Source organism: Galeopterus variegatus, unplaced genomic scaffold (genome assembly GCF_000696425.1).
Source record: "Galeopterus variegatus unplaced genomic scaffold, G_variegatus-3.0.2 Scaffold1287, whole genome shotgun sequence".
NCBI classification, from domain to species: Eukaryota; Metazoa; Chordata; class Mammalia; order Dermoptera; family Cynocephalidae; genus Galeopterus; species Galeopterus variegatus.
In genome coordinates, this window is record NW_007727398.1 from 396,492 (window position 1) to 414,773 (window position 18,282).

Consider the following 18,282-nt stretch of genomic DNA (forward strand, 5'->3'; position numbering starts at 1 on the left):
ATAGGTGTTTAATGATTGTGGTTTTTTGGTTTTTGCATTTTTTAAAAGGCTTTTTAAAAAGAGATCCACACAAATATTTATTGGTGAAATGATATGATGCCTGGGATGTGTTTTAAAATACTCTACCCCACCCCTAACCAAGCAAAAAAAGGGGGAGGGAATCAGTGGAAGAACACTGGCAAAATGTTGATCATTACGAAAGTTGGGTGATGGGCACATCGGGGTTCCTAAAAGCATATTCTGAACTTTTGTATACTTGAAACTCCCAACCCATCCCAATTTTTAAGTCTACTTCGATGAAGACAATCTACTACCCTTTAAAAGACTATTAGCACTCTCAGGAAGCTTAAGACTCAATGATATGTTCATGTCAGAAAAGGGAAAATGAAGCCTGTTATAGTATCTAAACAAAACCAATACCAAAAAGTAAAAATCTACTTTAAGTTTCTTCTCTGTAAGTTTAAATAACATGTCTTTGGGCTGGCCTGTTAGCTCAGTTGGTTAGAGCAAGGTGTTGATAACACCAAGGTCAAGGGTTCAGATCCCTGTGCCAGCCAGCTGCCAAAAAAATTTAAAAATTTAAAAAGTAACATATCTTTGAGCTTGCACTTTCACCTGGATGAAATTCGCTAAGGGTTAGGTCCAGGCAACAAGTCAGATTTTCTGACCCTCTGCTCATATTTAAAGACTTTACACATATTTCATGTTCATACTGTAATTATAACCACTCGAAAAGACAGGATATAAATTCTTGCTCATAAATATTTTTTAGCTAACTTGTTATAAAATAAGTATGAATTTTACTTCTCAAAATATTCAATGTTCTAATAGTTCCATTTGACCTGTGATGTATAGCAACCTATAAAACAACAGTGAAATAAACAGCGTGGTGTCATCATTTGACAAACTGGAAACCACAAAGCCTCCAAGCTTCATGCAATCATGTTCATACACAATCAACCATTTCCTCACCCCTAATATGGAGAAAGATAATACAGTAATACTTACAAATAGTTCTGCTAGTGTTTTTGTCCAAGGCTGAAGTTTTTACTTCTTCAAGTTCTGAATTTTAAAAAGGAGATAAAATATGCTTTAGAAAGTCTTTTGCATGAAAATCCTTAAACACATTTAAGGAAAATTACATTTTCTGAATTTTCTCTGACATAGTTTTGTGTTCTACCTTGCCTGAATTAAGTAACAAGGTATTTATAAGATAACAAAAGCTACACTACTATTCTGATAATCACTACAATTATCCAATCAATAGCCTATGTCACTGTTAGCCAAAGAGTGTTACTTATAGATGCTCAATGAGGAAGGATTTCTGTACTCAAGAAGCCACATATTATATTGTCTCTTTGGAGGTTCACAGTGCATGTTAGCAGAACGTAAAGGCTCTAAGGAGTTCTGAAGTAACATAACTTGTCTGTACATAATTCACACCCTCATACGGTAAAGGAACTTTTTCTTGCCTGTAACACCTATTAACACGCCACAAAGCACAGATACATTTTCTGTTGCACACAGTTTTTGTAGTACAGTAGGCTGGAAAACCAGATAAATAGGTACATTAAGATCACATACTAAAGTGATAGTCATAAACATGAAATGGATGATTGGGGTGGTCAAAAGTATGACCACCAAATAAAGAGGGTGGTACTATAGTAAATTTAAGTCTATGACAGTGTAGAAAATTACACCAACATGAAATTTTAGTGTTAATTTTCACATACATATGAAAGAATGAAAATATAGGATCATTCTGAATGTCAGTTGATGATTAACCTTAATGGATATTAACATTGGTTGGATCCACAGACCACACCACGTTTGGCCATCATTCTGCCTTTAAGAGTAACAGATGAAGCACCATGGTACAGTCACGGCCCACCTCCCTGGAGATCAGGAACTGAACATTCTACACTCCTCACTGACTGGCGATGCAAGCTTAGGGGCCTATCTAGGGCCCAGTCTCCTCATATCAATTGTATAACAACTAGATCGGACTAGAGAGTCTCTGAAGTCCCCTTTGGCTTTAAAATTACCTGAAAGTAGGTATACAACTGAACACATTACAACTGAAAAATATATAAAAAACACTTAAGTTAAAAGGTGCTAACTTTTCATTTTGAAGATGTCTACTCTAACGCAGCACAGCTTTTTTATTGGCATGTATCTGGACATTAGCCATTATAACTCACTTCCTGGCCTCAGGTATCTTCATAACATTCAGCACTAATTCAATTAGAAAGTTTGTTAAGAGACAGTTTAGCAAAGAGGCTAAGAGCACAGGATTGCATCCCAGCAGCATCACTTAGTTATCTGACCTTGGCAAGGTTGGATTCTCTGAACTTCAGCTTCCTCTTCTGAAAATGTAGATAATGAAGAACCTACTGCCTAGGTTGTTGTAAGTATTAAATGGTTTTAATGCATGTGAAGCACTTAGAACATAGCAAGCACTCAGTTTAGGACTTTTTTTCCTACCTTAGCTACTAATTAGTTCTACCTATGTGACCTTGTGAATTCAGGTCACTTTACTTCTGTGGAACTTAAACTGAATGGGTTGGACTAGATAACCTTTAAGGAGAACTCAAAAATTCTTTGGTCTATGACCTATTATGCAGGAGCTCTTTCAATATCCACTGTGATCTCTTGAGTAACAGATAATATAATTCAAAACCAAAGACTACTAACAGTTATTAAGTACCCACATATGGTATCCACAGTTTTAGGCTAAATCTAATTAATCTTTAAAAACAAAACAAAACAAAAACCTCGGAAACATGTATTATGCACATTTTACAGACAAAAAAACTGTGTCTTAGATGGCCTAAGTAACTTGTCCCAATATCCTGAAAAGAGCAGAGCTGTCATTCTAATCCAGGCCTACCTGACCCCAGAGTAATGCTTCTGCCTTAAAGTAACTTTATAAAGGAAACACAGTTAACACTCAGTTACTCAAGGTCCTCTATAAGATTTATCTTATTTCTTTACCAATTCAGCCACTTTCATACTCCTAATGGAAAACATCCTAGCAATTCTGACAAAGGATTTTTGAGAAAGCAAGGACTAAATGGGGCCTGAGTGAAATTCCTGGCCACAAACTCTCCGGTGATTATCTTGGAATTTCATGTTAGTGCTCTTTCTTTTCTCATTTCCAACTATAATCCGTAAAAAGACAAGAAAATCTATTTTTGACCTCTTCACATCTATGTAAAACACATTTTGGTAAATAAATTCCTTACTTTTGTAGCACATTTTCCTTCGTTTAAAATTTAAGACTGTAAAATTTTTTGAAGAATTTACTGTCAAATTGAGCTGCATTATTATCATAACTTCAGAATCTACTTTGCCAGTACAGGAAAGCTCGACCCGAAACACTGTTTTAAAAAAATAAGAAAAAATATTTTAATTTTCTAAAAATCAACATTAATGCCTCAAAGTGGTTCTATTAAACATTTTAGAATTATTTGATTCACTTTTTTAGTGATAAAACCAAAAATAATACACTTAAATAAATTTACTATACAGAAGCATTCAGAGAACTTATCTTCAGATTACCACAGCTTCAGGCATTATTTCATTCATTGCAGATATAAAAGTTAGCATTAAAGAACAAACCAGGACATAAATGAAGAGATAATTTTCAACTTTTGAAGATGACTTTTAATATATCACTTTATCTCATAAGTCCCATTACTCCAATACACTAAAGCTATAGAACCTTAAGGTAAACCCTACTGACCCTACCAGACACATCAGAAACTGTAACAGCAAAAATAATGTGATAAAAATGAAACTCACTACTAAAATATATTACTCTTAATGAAAAGATTAAATATAAATCTCTAAACAAATCTGATAAATTCTTAACTGTGAATTAAAAACCACAATGTCTTTCTAAATAGAAATTGGCTTTAGTCAATAATTGTAGCAGTAGGATAACAGACTTTAGTGCATATCATTTCTTTACCCAATCTTTCAATAGTTTAAAATTATTTTTCTACAAATTTAGAATATATCATTCTACCATCTGTATGAATGTAACAGAGATATGGGCATTTCTCAATTTCTTTACTGACCCATAAAAATTAACCAACCTTCCTGTGCTTTTTAAAGCTTAGATTAATGCATGTCACTAATAACAGTGAATAAGACTGCCGGAAAAAGTTCCACAATACACTGTGGCTTATACTTCCAATTTTTAAAAATTTCCATTTTCTTAAAACCTCATATCTTCAAGAGCCTTTCTAAAAAGTTAGCTCAAAGTAGTTAAGTTAGAGTAAATAAGACAATTAATTCATTTACTCAGACATGTATTGAGTGCCTATCCTGTGCTAGATGCTATGCGAGGCACCAAGGGAATTACCAGATAGTGTAATCAATTCAAAACCAGTTAAAAACAAGGTTCTATGGGGCAAGAAGAATAGAAGAAAGAGTTTACAATTGGAGGGAGAGAAGGAGGCAGGAAAAGGACAGTGCAGATTTTGAGTCTTACAGGATAAGTAGGATAAATAGGAGTTCACAAGCAGATAAGAGGAAAAGATGGTTCCAAAAACAGAGACCAGTACATGCGAAGGCTTGGATATCAGAACTGCATGTAGTCTGGAATTGCTGGAATGCTAGGGCAAGTGCAGCAACAAGGCTAGACAGACAGGTAGGAGCAGATGGTAAAGGATCCAGTACACAGGATGGGGAGTCTGGAATGTATTCAGCTGATGGGAGTGGGGGGCACTGATGGACTTGATGTGACATGATCAGATGTCAGTGTGCAATGATCATCCAGGCCACAGTGAGGGATATGAGAATTAATCAGAGGAACAAGATCAGACACAGGGACTCATGTAGAGAGGCCAGTGCCAGCAATGCAGAAAAGGAAATATGAGGGTACTTCAAAAAGTTCATGGAAAAAGTCATACTATCTTTCAATTCTACTTTTCCACAAACTTTTTGAAGTACTCACATTAGGAAGAGCTGAGCATAGACAGCTCTAGAAGGATGGAAAAAGTGGAATGGTTTAAGAACACAGTGCAAATAATCAATATTTACATAAATTTCTTTTCAAAATACTTATACATCTTATGCCTATCAAATAAGACACACTACACATTGGTAGGGGGAACACAGTTGAAAACAGTGTGTTAACTGTCTTTGAGGATTCTTACTCACCTGATAAAGTGCGTGGAACTTCCCCCTGAACAGAAATGTTGACTTGGGGCAGGTCCATAGCCACAAAATTGTCTATTTGAAATCCCAGCTTATATTCAACCTTTAAAATGGACAAAAATAAACAGACCGATCTGTGATAAAGACAGGACACTGCCTTTCATACGTACAAATAATCTAGCTATAAAATAATACAAATTGTCAGAAACAGTCCCAAGAATTTTTAATTGGATAAAAATTCAACCCAGTAAACCACCTTCTATTTTATGGCAAGAACAGTACCACCACTATACCATAAGAACTGCCATCTAGGATTCAGAAATCCTGCTGAGGATTGACAGAGAACCAAGTAGGTGAGACACAAAAGTTACATACAATAACTAATCACCAATGCCTTCTCTAGTGATAAAAGCCAAGCTCTGAGAGCCTCCACGTGGCCAGTGCATGTAGGTCTGCTCTGTTACCCAACAAGCAGATTCCAAAGCACAAATTTCTCATAGAATATCCAAATCACAATTCTCTAGTTCAGCTTCCACCATTAAGAAAATTCATGTTTGGATCCCCACCTAACCTGTGGATCTATTTCTCAAGTGATTCAGAATCCAGAAGAGAAGAGAGGTGACCAATAAGACGTCCTAGAACACCAATATTATCTATCAATACCTGGCCTAACCAATGTGGCTTAGTAGAAACAACCAGCATCAATAAATAAATACAGCCTTATTGCTACATAGAGCTCATGAGAAAAGCAGCTCAAACCGCAAAGAAAAAGCTGAAATTCAGAATGGCTATCACCTTCAAGATTTCCAATGAGGGCTTGCATTTCACATCACTCTTTGTCCTGCCGTGGGGTCTTGATCAGTATGGTACCCCTGTACTACTCAGTGGTCACAAGGGCAGCTATGGTGGAGGGCTAGAATTGGCAGAGCCATGGACCAGTGGGTTTGAAAAAGAGGAGGAAAGAGGTTAAAAAAACCTTTCCTTAAGAAACTTAACTAGAAAGAATGGGAGAAAGGTGGGAGGAAGGGGGGAGTTCCGAAGCTTTTCTTTTTTAATTGGAGATAGTCAAATATGTTTACACATTAATGGAAAAATGAAATGGTACATAATAAAGATAAAAGGAAAAAGGGAAAGATAAACATCCCAGACTATAAAGGAAAGGATGGCCTTTGGGCACTGATTAAGACAGAAGGTGTTGTTACCCAGGGATGTAAAAGAGAGCTCAACCCAAGGAGCCTGATTTCCCTTTGGGTTTCTCCTTTCACACTCTATTTGAAAGTCCCTGAGCTAAACACTGTGGAGGTATGTGAATATTAAACTCTTCCTTTGTAGTTAAGACAGGTACATAAACAGCTGTTAAAGGCTGTATGTGGTAAGAGCCATGTTCACTACAAAGGAAATGTTCTTGCTGCAGCACATCAATGACTTAGTGAGTACTTTGGCTAGGGAAGTATGCATTCCCACCTTACCACACCACAATACCATTACTACCACCAGGCGGTGCTAGAGAGCTACAACCAAGCAAGTTTGGACTGGGAATGAGCCGGTTTTCCAGCAAAAAAACATCAAGACAATGCATTGACTATACCCATGCTATCTCTGAACAGGACCATCCATGAAGGGCTCGTGCACAAAAGAAATCAGCACTGTCAGCAAGAACTGGACTTGCAACCCTGAGACTGTGTGACCCTTAGGTAAACTAGTAACTTTTCCAATTTCCAGTTTTTGTAAAATAAAAATAACAACAACATGTTATAAGGAGCAAACAGGATAATTAATGCAACACATCCAGATCCCCTCTGATAAATGCAGACCACATTGGCATCAGAAGTTATTCCAGAGTAGCTACCCTATTGTCGCGCTGCACATAATCACCAGCCTACGGCTGACCTCAGGGATTCTGATACAAATCCTTCCATGCTCTATCAAGAACACTGCTGCAGCCCTCTGTTTTGTCCCCCATTTTGGGAACCCCACTATTCTGAGCAGCCTCCCACACTCTCAGCCTGTTCACAAATGTCTTCCCTACCGTCTCCCCCAACCTGGCTTTCCTCAGAAGGCACCTCTTCCACTGCCTATCATTCAGTTCCTACAACACCTGATCCTCAGGGCCTAGGCAGTAGGGAAAGCAGTCTTTAAGAATCATTAGGTCCTTTCCAGACATCCCTTCCTCATGCAAAATCCCCTCTACTCTGAAGCTCACAACTTCTACTCATAAGTAGTGCTATTTCTCATTCCATCAACAGCAATGACACACACCAGACTTTGCAAAGGCTTTGGTCCTTGGCTCACTTTTTCTTGCATCATCTTCCTGCTGGCTTCAATATTCAGTATTTAACATTCCTACATACTAAAAAAAATGCTCCATAACTAAAACAAATGCAAAAATACTACTCTATCAAAAATCCCACCACTACCTCTGACCACCCCTCTCTGTTTCCTCCAAAACCAGTTCTTTGTCTCCAACATGCCAAGTCAGCCATTTATGACACACCATTTATGAGCCAGGGACTGTGCTCATAGCTGGGATGCAGTGGCTAATTAAGCTACTTCCCCCCCTCTCTCTAGCCTAGCTGTGGCCACCTGGTTTCACATCCCCCACAGCCTGTGTCCCAAAGAAGACATTACTGACACAGTCATATAGGTACCTTCAACTGGTTCACACCCTGAGAGGGCAGCCCCAGCATCCTGATGGCCCCTTACTCTGTCCTCGCTGCTCAGCACTGCTGGAGAAAATAGAATCCTGGAGAGAAGGTGCTCTAACACATCATGACCCCAGTCTCAGGGCGGGCCCTTTGTTCTGCTCAGCAATCCCTTTCTCACCGAGCCCTCTTCTTCCCTAGTCTTCTCACTCCAGACCTCACAGAGCCTTGCTGCTTCACACCCAATGCCCTCCTCACTTCTTGGACAATATACTCGTCCCCTTCAGCTAACACATAAGAACCCCTTTTCTGCCTTTCTTTTTGGCACCAGGTAGATCTATTAAGAGCACCCTTCCTTTGCACTACAGTCCTAAGGAAAAGTCCATTCTCCTCTCCAAATTATAAATGCATCTTTCCTAGTACACTAGATTCTGTCCCATTTCATCACTGATGGGATCTCATTATCATCAGCCTGTGTCTCTTGCTGTCACCGATCTTCAGTCTCTCCTATATGTCCAATTACCAACTAGACATATCTACCTAATAATCCTACAGCCCTCAAATTTAATAGATTCAAAGCCAAACTTATGTTTCCCAAACTTGCTCCGTCTCCTTTATTCTAGGTCAGTTATTGCAAGCAAAGGAGCAACTGACCAGGGACCAGAACCCCTAAGAAAACAATACAGAGAGTACAACAAAGGGGTCAAGGGCTCTAACTGCAGTGCTGAGGGTGGGGGACAAGACTGCACCCAAGTATCTCAGTGTGGCAGGGGGAGAGAAAGGTAGGAGAGAGGGAAATGAGGTTGTGAGTGGGGCTGAGTAGAGTGAAGGGTCTGGAGAGAGGTGGAAAAGGGGCTGAGTCAGAGGTTTGAGAAGGTCAGAGGATTGGTATGACCCTTTCTTTGATCACACCAGCAGCTTGGAGGAATAGGAAATGAGAAAGCATGGAAGGCTGCCCTTTGCCAGCTTCCTTTCAAAGGGACTGGCTAAACGTGGGAGGCACTCACAAGGCAGTTCTCTTTTCCCTCTCAAGTCTTCAGGATATAAATTTTAAAATTTCGGGTAGCCAGTTTGCTTGGTTGTTTAAAGTGTGGTGCTGATAACACCAAAGTCCAGGATTTGATCCCTGTACTAGTCATACACACACACAAAAATAATAATTTTTTAAAATTTAAGTTGTGGTTTCTAGGATCAGAGAAGAAATTGCCAAATATAGAAGTCCAATTTTTTCCATTGTGGCATGTATTGATCTGTAAAACATCTCACTTGCCAATCATCCTTTGAAAAAACAGATCTGTTCAAAAGTTAACATTTACAATCTATTGGAACAAAGAAGTTTGAACAGCAGTTGTTTATCAGAAAAAAGAATGAGCCAAAATACTACAGAAAAGAAACTAGAGAAAATATAAATATTTGAATAATCTTAAAAATAAACATTTTTGGTAATCTTCCTTACTTGGAAACAAAGGGCAACTGCCATAAGGCAGCTGATGAGTAAAACCATTTCCTTCTGGAACAAAGACAACACAGATTTAAAGTGAATACACTTGCCTACAGCCAAATAGCCTTTTAATTTCTCTGAAATTACCAAAAGTACTGCCTTTCACACAGAAACCTCACTCAGCAGGGGACACAACAGGCTGGTCCCCAAGGGCTGCTGTTGGAACTCTGGATAAATTCCCTGCAGACCCTCCTGACGATGATGAAGAATTCCTGAAACAAGAAAAGAGCTATGGGGTGAGGATGAATGTGGGGAGTATTCTGCTACATTTCGGTATACTTTTGCCTTTCAGCTATCTAAAATATCTACTGACACTTAACAGATGCAGTTGCCTGTTTTATTCCTGGAAATCAGAGTGTTCTGGAATATAGAAGACATTAATTATCTGTTAAAACCACCCAGTGGTCTGCTTTTTTTTCTTTAAATGTGGCCTTGTGAGAGGCAATACTAGAGTTCTTTCTCATCTCAAATTGAAATTAACTCAATTGTCTCTTTCAACCACTCTAAGGCATGAGTGAGGTACATGATAAGAATAAGACACAGCTCCAGCCTCTGAGGGGACCACAGTCTGTCCGACAAGACAAAACAGAGTCATGTAAACACTGGAGATCAACACTACTGGCAGAAGTTTTGATGTCTGAAAACTAATGATAAAATAACTCCAATGTTGAATTGACATACCAAGGAGGCCTGGAGATTTTTAGAAGCAAATAATGGCAAGAACCAAGAGTTTCTTATAAAGTGGGCTTGGGAGCCATGGCCTTACTTCTGAAAGTTCATGATCGCATCCAGAGCCAACTTGATCAGGTGAAGAACCCTTCACCATGTCTCCACTGTCTCATTTCAGGTCATCTCTACCTCCAATTTCCTCTGCCCCTACTACTACCTTAAGCAAGTCCCTTCCCAAATCTGAGTCTTAGCTTCCTCTCATAGTAATTGATCAATAAACCAAAGTACAACCATATAATAATACATGATACTGCAATTTGAAGGGGGGAAAATGCAACTCTATATGAAGCTGCAGAGAATCTTTACCAGGATACAAGGGTACTTCAAAAAGTTCACAGAAAAAAATGGAATTAAAAAAGAATGCGAATCTTTCCATTAACTTTTTGAAAACTCTTTGTACATTGTTCTGTGCTCTGCAAACTGTGGAAAAGTATGCAGCATACTACTTGTTTTAAAAATATATAGATATATAAGCAGCTGTGTGGGGGGGCAGGAGGGGGAGAGAGAGAGATGCTTATCTAGGCACATACTATCTCTAGAGAAAAGACAAGAATCAGGCAATAGTAGTTGACTCAGGGAAGGGAACTGAGCTGCTGGATTGCTCAGGGATGGCACTAGGAAAGTGTAACGGACTTATTTTTCATGGTATACTCTTTACAACTTTTGAATCTGTACGTCCATACAGTGCCTACTCAAAACATTAATTTTTAAAACAAACTTCACTTAATCAACTTTGCTAAAATCATCAGCTTATGACCTAGAACTGGAATTAGGAGATGTAATGGTGGCTGAAGGCTGAAACTAGATTAACATACACATATTCTTTCATTTTTTATTATAAAACATTTCAAGATAAAAGAGGATTACTTTCTTTTATTTTTTAATTAATTTACTTTTACAATAACAATAAGATGGTTACTTTCTTCTAACTTTTTATACCTGTTGCAAATGAACTAGTGAAATAAGTTTAGCTATATATTCAATCTATGAATTCCACTCATTTTCCCAAAATTACAACCTCACTCTATTCAGAGTAAATTACCTGAAGTATCCTGTCTGTGAAACTACTGTCGGGTGTACCCAGCCTGTTCTCACACTTCCAGAAACAGGAAAGTCACCACTCCTAAACGAGCATATTCCAATTTTGAAAAGCTCCAACTGCTCAAAAGTTCCCCATTCGGCAAGCTGTGCCCTGTGGCTTCTATCTGCACTTCTCTTCTGTAGTCAGTACCAAGTGCTATACCAGACACAGGGAATACCCTTTGAGGTACTCAGGATCTCGGAGGGAGAAATAAAAGAAAATCAACTATTACAATATTCTTAGAGTATGAATAGGGCTATGAGAGAGGAGAAGGACACTGTGGATACAAGAGGGCTTCTGACACAGCTGGAGGAGAGGTGATACCTGGTCACAGTTTTATGAGATAAACAGGAGTTAATCTAATAAAGAATAAGAAAAGGATATTTCTAGCAGAGCAAACAGAAGCAATGTGACAGATCACAGGGCATTCAAGAAAATACAAAACAGACAACGTGCCACTAAATGACTGGCTAATGATGAGGCAGAAAAGAAAGGCAGGGACCAGATCATAAAGGCCTCCTAAGAAATCAGAACTCTATTCTGGTGGCAATAGAGAACCCTAGGGTGGCTTTGTGGAGGATGCAACAAGAGGTCAGTCCAGATACAAGACCAGTTAAAAGGCTATTTCCATATCTAGGAAGAAACAATGAAGGCACAGATAAAGGACAAGACACTGGGTCCCAAGAGAGGTAGGAAATGAAGTTAGATGTAATTATGACAGAGAACCAACTGGACTTAGAAGGTATAGAAGACTAAGATCCCTTCTAGGCTTCTGGCCTGAACATGTAAATAGATGCTGATGCCTTCCAATGAGTCAGGGAACTTCTGCCTTATCAGGAATATCACACTAGCAGTAGCAGCCCAAATGTGCACTAAAGATGGTATTGATATCTGCCAAAGAAGCAGTTTAGAAATTGTGCTCTACAACATGGAAGTACAATTAGAGCTGTACCAAGGCTCCTCCTGATACCAAATGCACCATGCCAATAGCGCTTTCCCTTCCAACATGCATATTCTCCTAAGCCCTTCTATCTATTCTCTTCCACTTTAACTGCCTCCCGTGACAGGCTCCTAAGACTCAGGCACCCACTACCAGCAGTGTCAAAGTCCTGAAACTCACCCCAAATAAAAACCCTGAATATGTATATTTTTAAAAAGGAATGAGCAAGACAAGGTTCTATTCTGTTCAATTCTAACTGCCACCTCCCACGTTGCCTTTTTATTCACAAATCACAACCCATACACTTACCCATAAGACATTCTCATGATGTATCAGCATTCTTTTTTCTTAAGTGAACCCAGAAATATTCACACTCTGCTCAAGGTTAGTAGAGGTGCCTACAATAGAATTGTCTACTAAATCTTACACTAATTAAAAAATACGTATTATTTGTTTTTATATTCATCAATATCAAAGGTAGAAATAGTAACAAACAACTATCTATCAATTTTTTGAAGAATATAAGAAGCTTCTCTGCCTGAAACAGGTTCACAGAAACACTGACTCTCAGAGTTGCACAGGAACTTAAAATTCAAGACCAGCCATTCCACAAATGTTTAAATTCCTTCTTTTAAAAAAAAAAGTCCACTGAATGGTTATCTAGTACAGGTCCTACCTCTCCCGGTGTGAGGGAACACACCACCCTCCATCCAACAAGTGAAACCTCGTCTAAACACTGAAACAAACACCAGTGGTTGAAAGGGTGATAAGAGAACAGTTGTTTTTTTTTTAACATAGCATCAAATTATCTCCCCACAAATTACTTATTAATTATAAACGGAAAAACTTTACAGTGGAGAAATCTAGTGAACTAAGTCAGAGTTAATGTCATCAATAATGGGACAAACTGACATCATGTGTACTATGAAAAACAGCACTTCTGTGGTATTACCACCAAAGAGACATTCCTGAATCTAACCATGAGGAAACCTCAGACAACTCAAATAGAGGGGCATTCTACAAAATAACTGGCCTATATGTTTCAAAAAGTGTCAAGGCCAAAAAACACAAAGAAAGGCTGTGGAATTAACAGAGAACTAAAAAGACACCAACAATGAAAAACTAGCTATAAACAACATTATTGGGATAACTGATGAAGTGTGAATACTGTGGATTAGATAACAGTATTATAATAATGTTAAATTTCCTGTTTTGATAACTGTACTTTGGTTGTGTGAAGAATGCCCTTGTTCTTAGAAAATACAAACTGATGCATTAGGGATAAAGGGACACGATGCTTGCAATTCACTTTCAAACAGTTCAAGGGAAAAAAGTGTGTGTGTGTGTGTGTGTGTGTATGAGAGAGAGAGAGAATAAACAACCTTATTCACTCTGTAAAAAATGTTGGCTCACTGGTACCATCGTGTATGAGAGAGAGAGAGAATAAACAACCTTATTCACTCTGTAAAAAATGTTGGCTCACTGGTACCATCTTGGGAGAGGAGGAGAAATAATTTGGCAATATCTATCAAAATTTTAAGCATGCACACTCTTTGACGCAACCATTTCATTCTTAGTGATAACTTATTATTCAGAAATACTGCCATAAGTGCATAAATTTCTGAACAAAGATGTTCTTAATTTATTTATATACAGTACATACACACATCTATACCTATATACAAACATGCATACACAAATACACACATTCATACACACATAAATGGATACACATTCACACATATTTTTTGTGTTTCTGTATACATCAGTAGCAAAGGTAGAAACAAATTTACAAAATAAAGAATAAAAAGATAGTAAATGTAGAAACATCAACAAAAGATAAACTACCAATTGTTTTCACCATCCCTTTCCATGGATTTTGCCTGCCAAATGCAGTGAAGGAAACTATAAGTAACAGTGAAGGGAAGCCTCGTTTGAGATAGTAAAACACTATTAAAAATCCATGTATCCATCAATGAAGCACTTAAATAACAACACATCATATATCCAAACAATATATTATGAAACCATTAAAGAGAATGAGTGAAGTAGAGAGATGGAAAGATGCCAAGATATATTATTTGGTGTGGGGAAAGTACTGTACAATACATACATCATAAAATCCCTTTTTTGCTTAAAAAAGAAAATAAAGGGGGCCTTAAAGAAGTTATACCAATTACAATGATTACTTATGGGTGTACAAAATCTTACAGTTCTTAAAACACTTCCGTAGCATTTGAGTTTTCTCAATAACCATTATTGTTTTCCAAGTAGAAAAACTTAAGATAAAAAAACTATATCAAAATGTCAAATTTAAACAACTCACAAGTATCAGAACAGACACCACTTTATAATACTTAAAAATCCTCTACAATAGGTATTCTTACTTATTTTTAGTAGCAAGACTATTTTTATTTTCCAAATAAAGTCCTACTCAGACCCCTCCCCCTGCAACAGGCAAGGAGCACACCAGAAACACCACTTCCATGTGGGCGGCCCACCACAGCCACCACAATAGCCATGGCTGCCACAAAAGCGGCTAGATGCCACGACCACCATGCAGATGGCCCACTAGCCCCTCAAGTGCACTGACACAAAGAGAGTCACCAGCAGAGACCAAAGAAAAGAAGAGGATGTCTCTCTCCACAAAGCCCATTCCAGAGTGACAGAAGAAGCATCTACTCTATGATAATAGTGGGGGACCTGACCATGCCTTTCAGCATTGGACAGATCATCTAGGCAACAAATCAACAGAGTAACCATTACTCTTTCAGAAGGAGAGAAGAAATCTAGGGTTATCAGAGGTGGGAGGGGGCAGGGAGAGGGGACTGGGGAGAGATTGGATAAGAGACATAAAGAATAAGTATGATTTGTAATAATTATATGCTAATAATATTGATTTGATCAACATACATCAACGTTGAACCCAAAAAATATGTATAATCAATTATGATGCAATAAAAAAAAAGAAAAAAAAGGAAATAAAAATTTTAAATAAATAAATAAAATAAATGTTGATAAAAGAAACTGAAATTGGTTGTTGGGGCAGGTGGTGGGTGATTGGGCTCCACGCTCAGTCTCCCACTCTTTGACATAGGAGAAAACTGACCATGTTCGAGGAACCCAGGCAGTCAGAGAAAATGTAAAGAATTCAGCAAATAGTAAACCAGGCAAGAAGTTTTGAAGTATTGGAGTCTCAGTCCCTCACAGCTGATGGAGCCTCACCACTACACACACGAGCGGCTGTACCTGCTGTGCCTCTCTTTCACCATTTCTCCATAAATGGAAGAACTACACCTATTTTATCAAACATGTCTAAAAGAACTATCTAACCATTCCCCCAAACCCCCACCCATATGGTTTCACCATAACAGCACAGTCATTATCAGGTCCAACTGTTCTTTTTTTTTTTTTTTTTTTGACCAGTAAGGAGATCACAACCCTTGGCACAGTGTGGTCTGCACCACACTCAGCCAGTGAGCGCAGCGGCCATCCCTATATAGGACCCGAACCCACGGCTTTGGCACTTCCAGTGCCACACTCTCCCAAGTGAGCCACGGGGCCAGCCCGAACTGTTCTCTTTTCAAGTTAGATCTGCATCCCTGATTGAAAAGCCTGAAAGGATGTAAGTGTTCTGTCATGTGCTAATCACCTAAATAATGGCCTCCTTCATTTCATTTGAGAAATTTTAGAGTAAGAGGCTCAAAATTTAAAATATAAATCTGGAAAGATCCAGCACTGTTATAGCATACCACCCACCAACCCTTTTGTACAGATGACAGCCCACTCCTTAAATACAGCCCTTGCCTCTGGGGCCTGGGTAACCCTGTTATGACATCTATGGTTAACCATTTTCTTACCTTGGACTTCGCATGCCAAGTGAAGTGCAGGAAGTTTGTCTCAGTGGGTACTAATAGGTTAAAGGATAGAGCATAATGACTAATGAGGTCATTTCTCACATAATAAAGTTCTGCATCAAGACCTAGAAAAAAATAGGGAAAAAATAATTAAACACCTAAAATACCCTCAAAATCATACCCATTAGTATTTCAAATTCTAATAACAGAGTAAAAATAAGATGGATTACAAATGTATATTACAACTGGCTCTCAAATGTACTGTCTTATGAAGCAGGAAGGACACTGGGTTTCATCACCACCAACAAAGATATAGAAACTGGGACTGAGAACAATTAAATAGCTCTCCCACTAACAACAGGTGTGCTGGAACCAGAACTCTGGTAACCACTCTGTCCTCTGAGGACGGATATGTGATGCTCTTCCTTCTGGATATAATACTTCAGAGTAGCGCCTACAAAGAAACGCCCCTTCTCCCCCAAAACTGATGTGGATTTAGGAAGAGAGATTCAAAATGGAAGGGAGAAAGGCACCTGGGTTAAAACATAAGCATGAGCCACGGCCTCAAGCCCCCAGGCGGATATGACCTCTGCTTCCTCTATCAGCACAATGACCTCGGAGCTCTGACAGCACTTAACACAGAACACTTGGACCAGGTGCCTCACAGGCACATGTCCTTTTTCCTACCTAGACTACAAGGTGGAGAACACCACATTTCTCATCATATCCTCAGGACATAGTTCTCTACACAAAGTAGACACTCAGTAAATACTTGTTAAACAACAGGTTAGTACTGTGTACAAAACAGAAATAACTGAAAAGCCTGAGAAGGCTGGAGAAATGACTCCCAAATTTCACTCATTCCCATACCACCACGACCAGAGCCACATCCAACCTCCTATATATATCACATTCTCCAATCCTGTCATACCCCTTTATGTTACTATATTTAATATCTTTCTTCAAAATTGATTCAATTTTTTAAAACAAAAATTTTAAAGGTAAAAATTAATCACTACCTTGAGTGGAAAATCAATAGTTAATGTGAAAAAATACTAGGTAACCAAAAAACAATTAAAAGGAAAACAAAACAATAGTACTTCATTCTAGCTAAATAGTTGTGCCTACCAAGGCAGTGAACTTGAGCCCAGCTAACTGTTTACAAAAAGGGAGGAGGGGGATATTTGAGTGTTTGAGAGAGGTAAGGAATCACACAGAGGCTTTCTCCATGAAAATCCAAAGAATTGAAAGAATGAAAGCAGGCAGTGACTTTCTCTTGAACTGATTTACTGTTATTTAAAGTTCTGTCCAGGTGTTCATCTACTAATGCATGACATATATATTCCACATGTTGGAGGAGAAAGGTATAAGGGAGACCAACTGAAATGAAAATCTCACATTTACTGAGCCTGCACTATGGCTCTGAAACATCATGGTATGCAGAGATGTCAAGATGGGGATCTCATACTTCCTATGAATATATAGATACAGAAACAAGTAACTCTGCTACAGGCATTTCTCCAGTAAAATTAGTTTTCTCATTTGTGAACTGTATCTAATACTATCAATTCAGAAAGAAGATTTGAAGCCTACATGGGGAAAGGTGCTGCACTGACTTGATAGCACTGCTTTATTTATCCTATAGAGGATACCAAATGTAATGAAAGAAAGTTAGAGGCCTTCTGCAAAAAGCTCTCCCTGCTGGCAGGACAGGAAGTGCTAGCAAACATGTGAAGAGGGAGGACTAGTGGTGTTGGCAAAAGGAGGGAAGGAGGTGAAAGGGGAGAAGGAGGTGGGAGAATGTAGGAGGCAACTAGTAAGCTGGGTACAAAGAAAACATCAGTAATAACAATTATAAACAGTTTAATTTGCATACTTAAAAAAAACAAGTCTGAGTCTTACCCTAGTTTAGATAGACACTGTTTACAAGAGACACGCCTATAACAAAATTTAGAAATACAAGTTGGCCCTTGAACAACACTGGGGTTAGGGGTGCCGACACCCCCAAACAGTCAAAAATCCACATATAATTTTTGACTATCTAAAACCTTAACTACTTAACTACTAATGGCCTACAGTTAGGTAGGCTACTTACCTGTCTGGTTACACATGAGGGTACTTCAAAAAGTTTGTGGAAAAATAGAATTAAAAGAGAATACAAATCTTTCGATGAACTTTGTACCCTTGTATGTTATGCATTTATGACATACCCAACCACAAATTTTCCAATATACTTACTGAAAAAAATTCACGTAGAAGTGGACCCATGCAGTTCAAACCTGTCTTGTTCAAGGGTCAACTGTATATGCCAGGTAAATAAAAAGAAAAGCAAGTAAAGTAGATGAGGCAGTACTGACATGAGACAA

At 38.4% G+C, this 18,282-nt stretch overlaps 1 protein-coding gene across 1 annotated transcript in view; it reads right to left on the reverse strand.

The window, feature by feature from the left end:
• The window catches only part of RYK (receptor-like tyrosine kinase), a 63,585-nt gene extending 47,544 nt beyond the window's left edge, over nucleotides 1–16,041 (reverse strand). Inside the window, exons 1-4 of the mRNA XM_008576096.1 lie at nucleotides 15,920–16,041; nucleotides 5,170–5,269; nucleotides 3,246–3,380; nucleotides 1,009–1,062 (exon numbers count right to left, since the gene is read on the reverse strand). Coding sequence (XP_008574318.1) covers nucleotides 1,009–1,062; nucleotides 3,246–3,380; nucleotides 5,170–5,227 — 247 coding nt within the window. The 5' untranslated portion in view covers nucleotides 5,228–5,269; nucleotides 15,920–16,041. The remainder of the gene's footprint in view (nucleotides 1–1,008; nucleotides 1,063–3,245; nucleotides 3,381–5,169; nucleotides 5,270–15,919) is intronic.
• Between the last annotated feature and the right edge of the window lie 2,241 nt (nucleotides 16,042–18,282).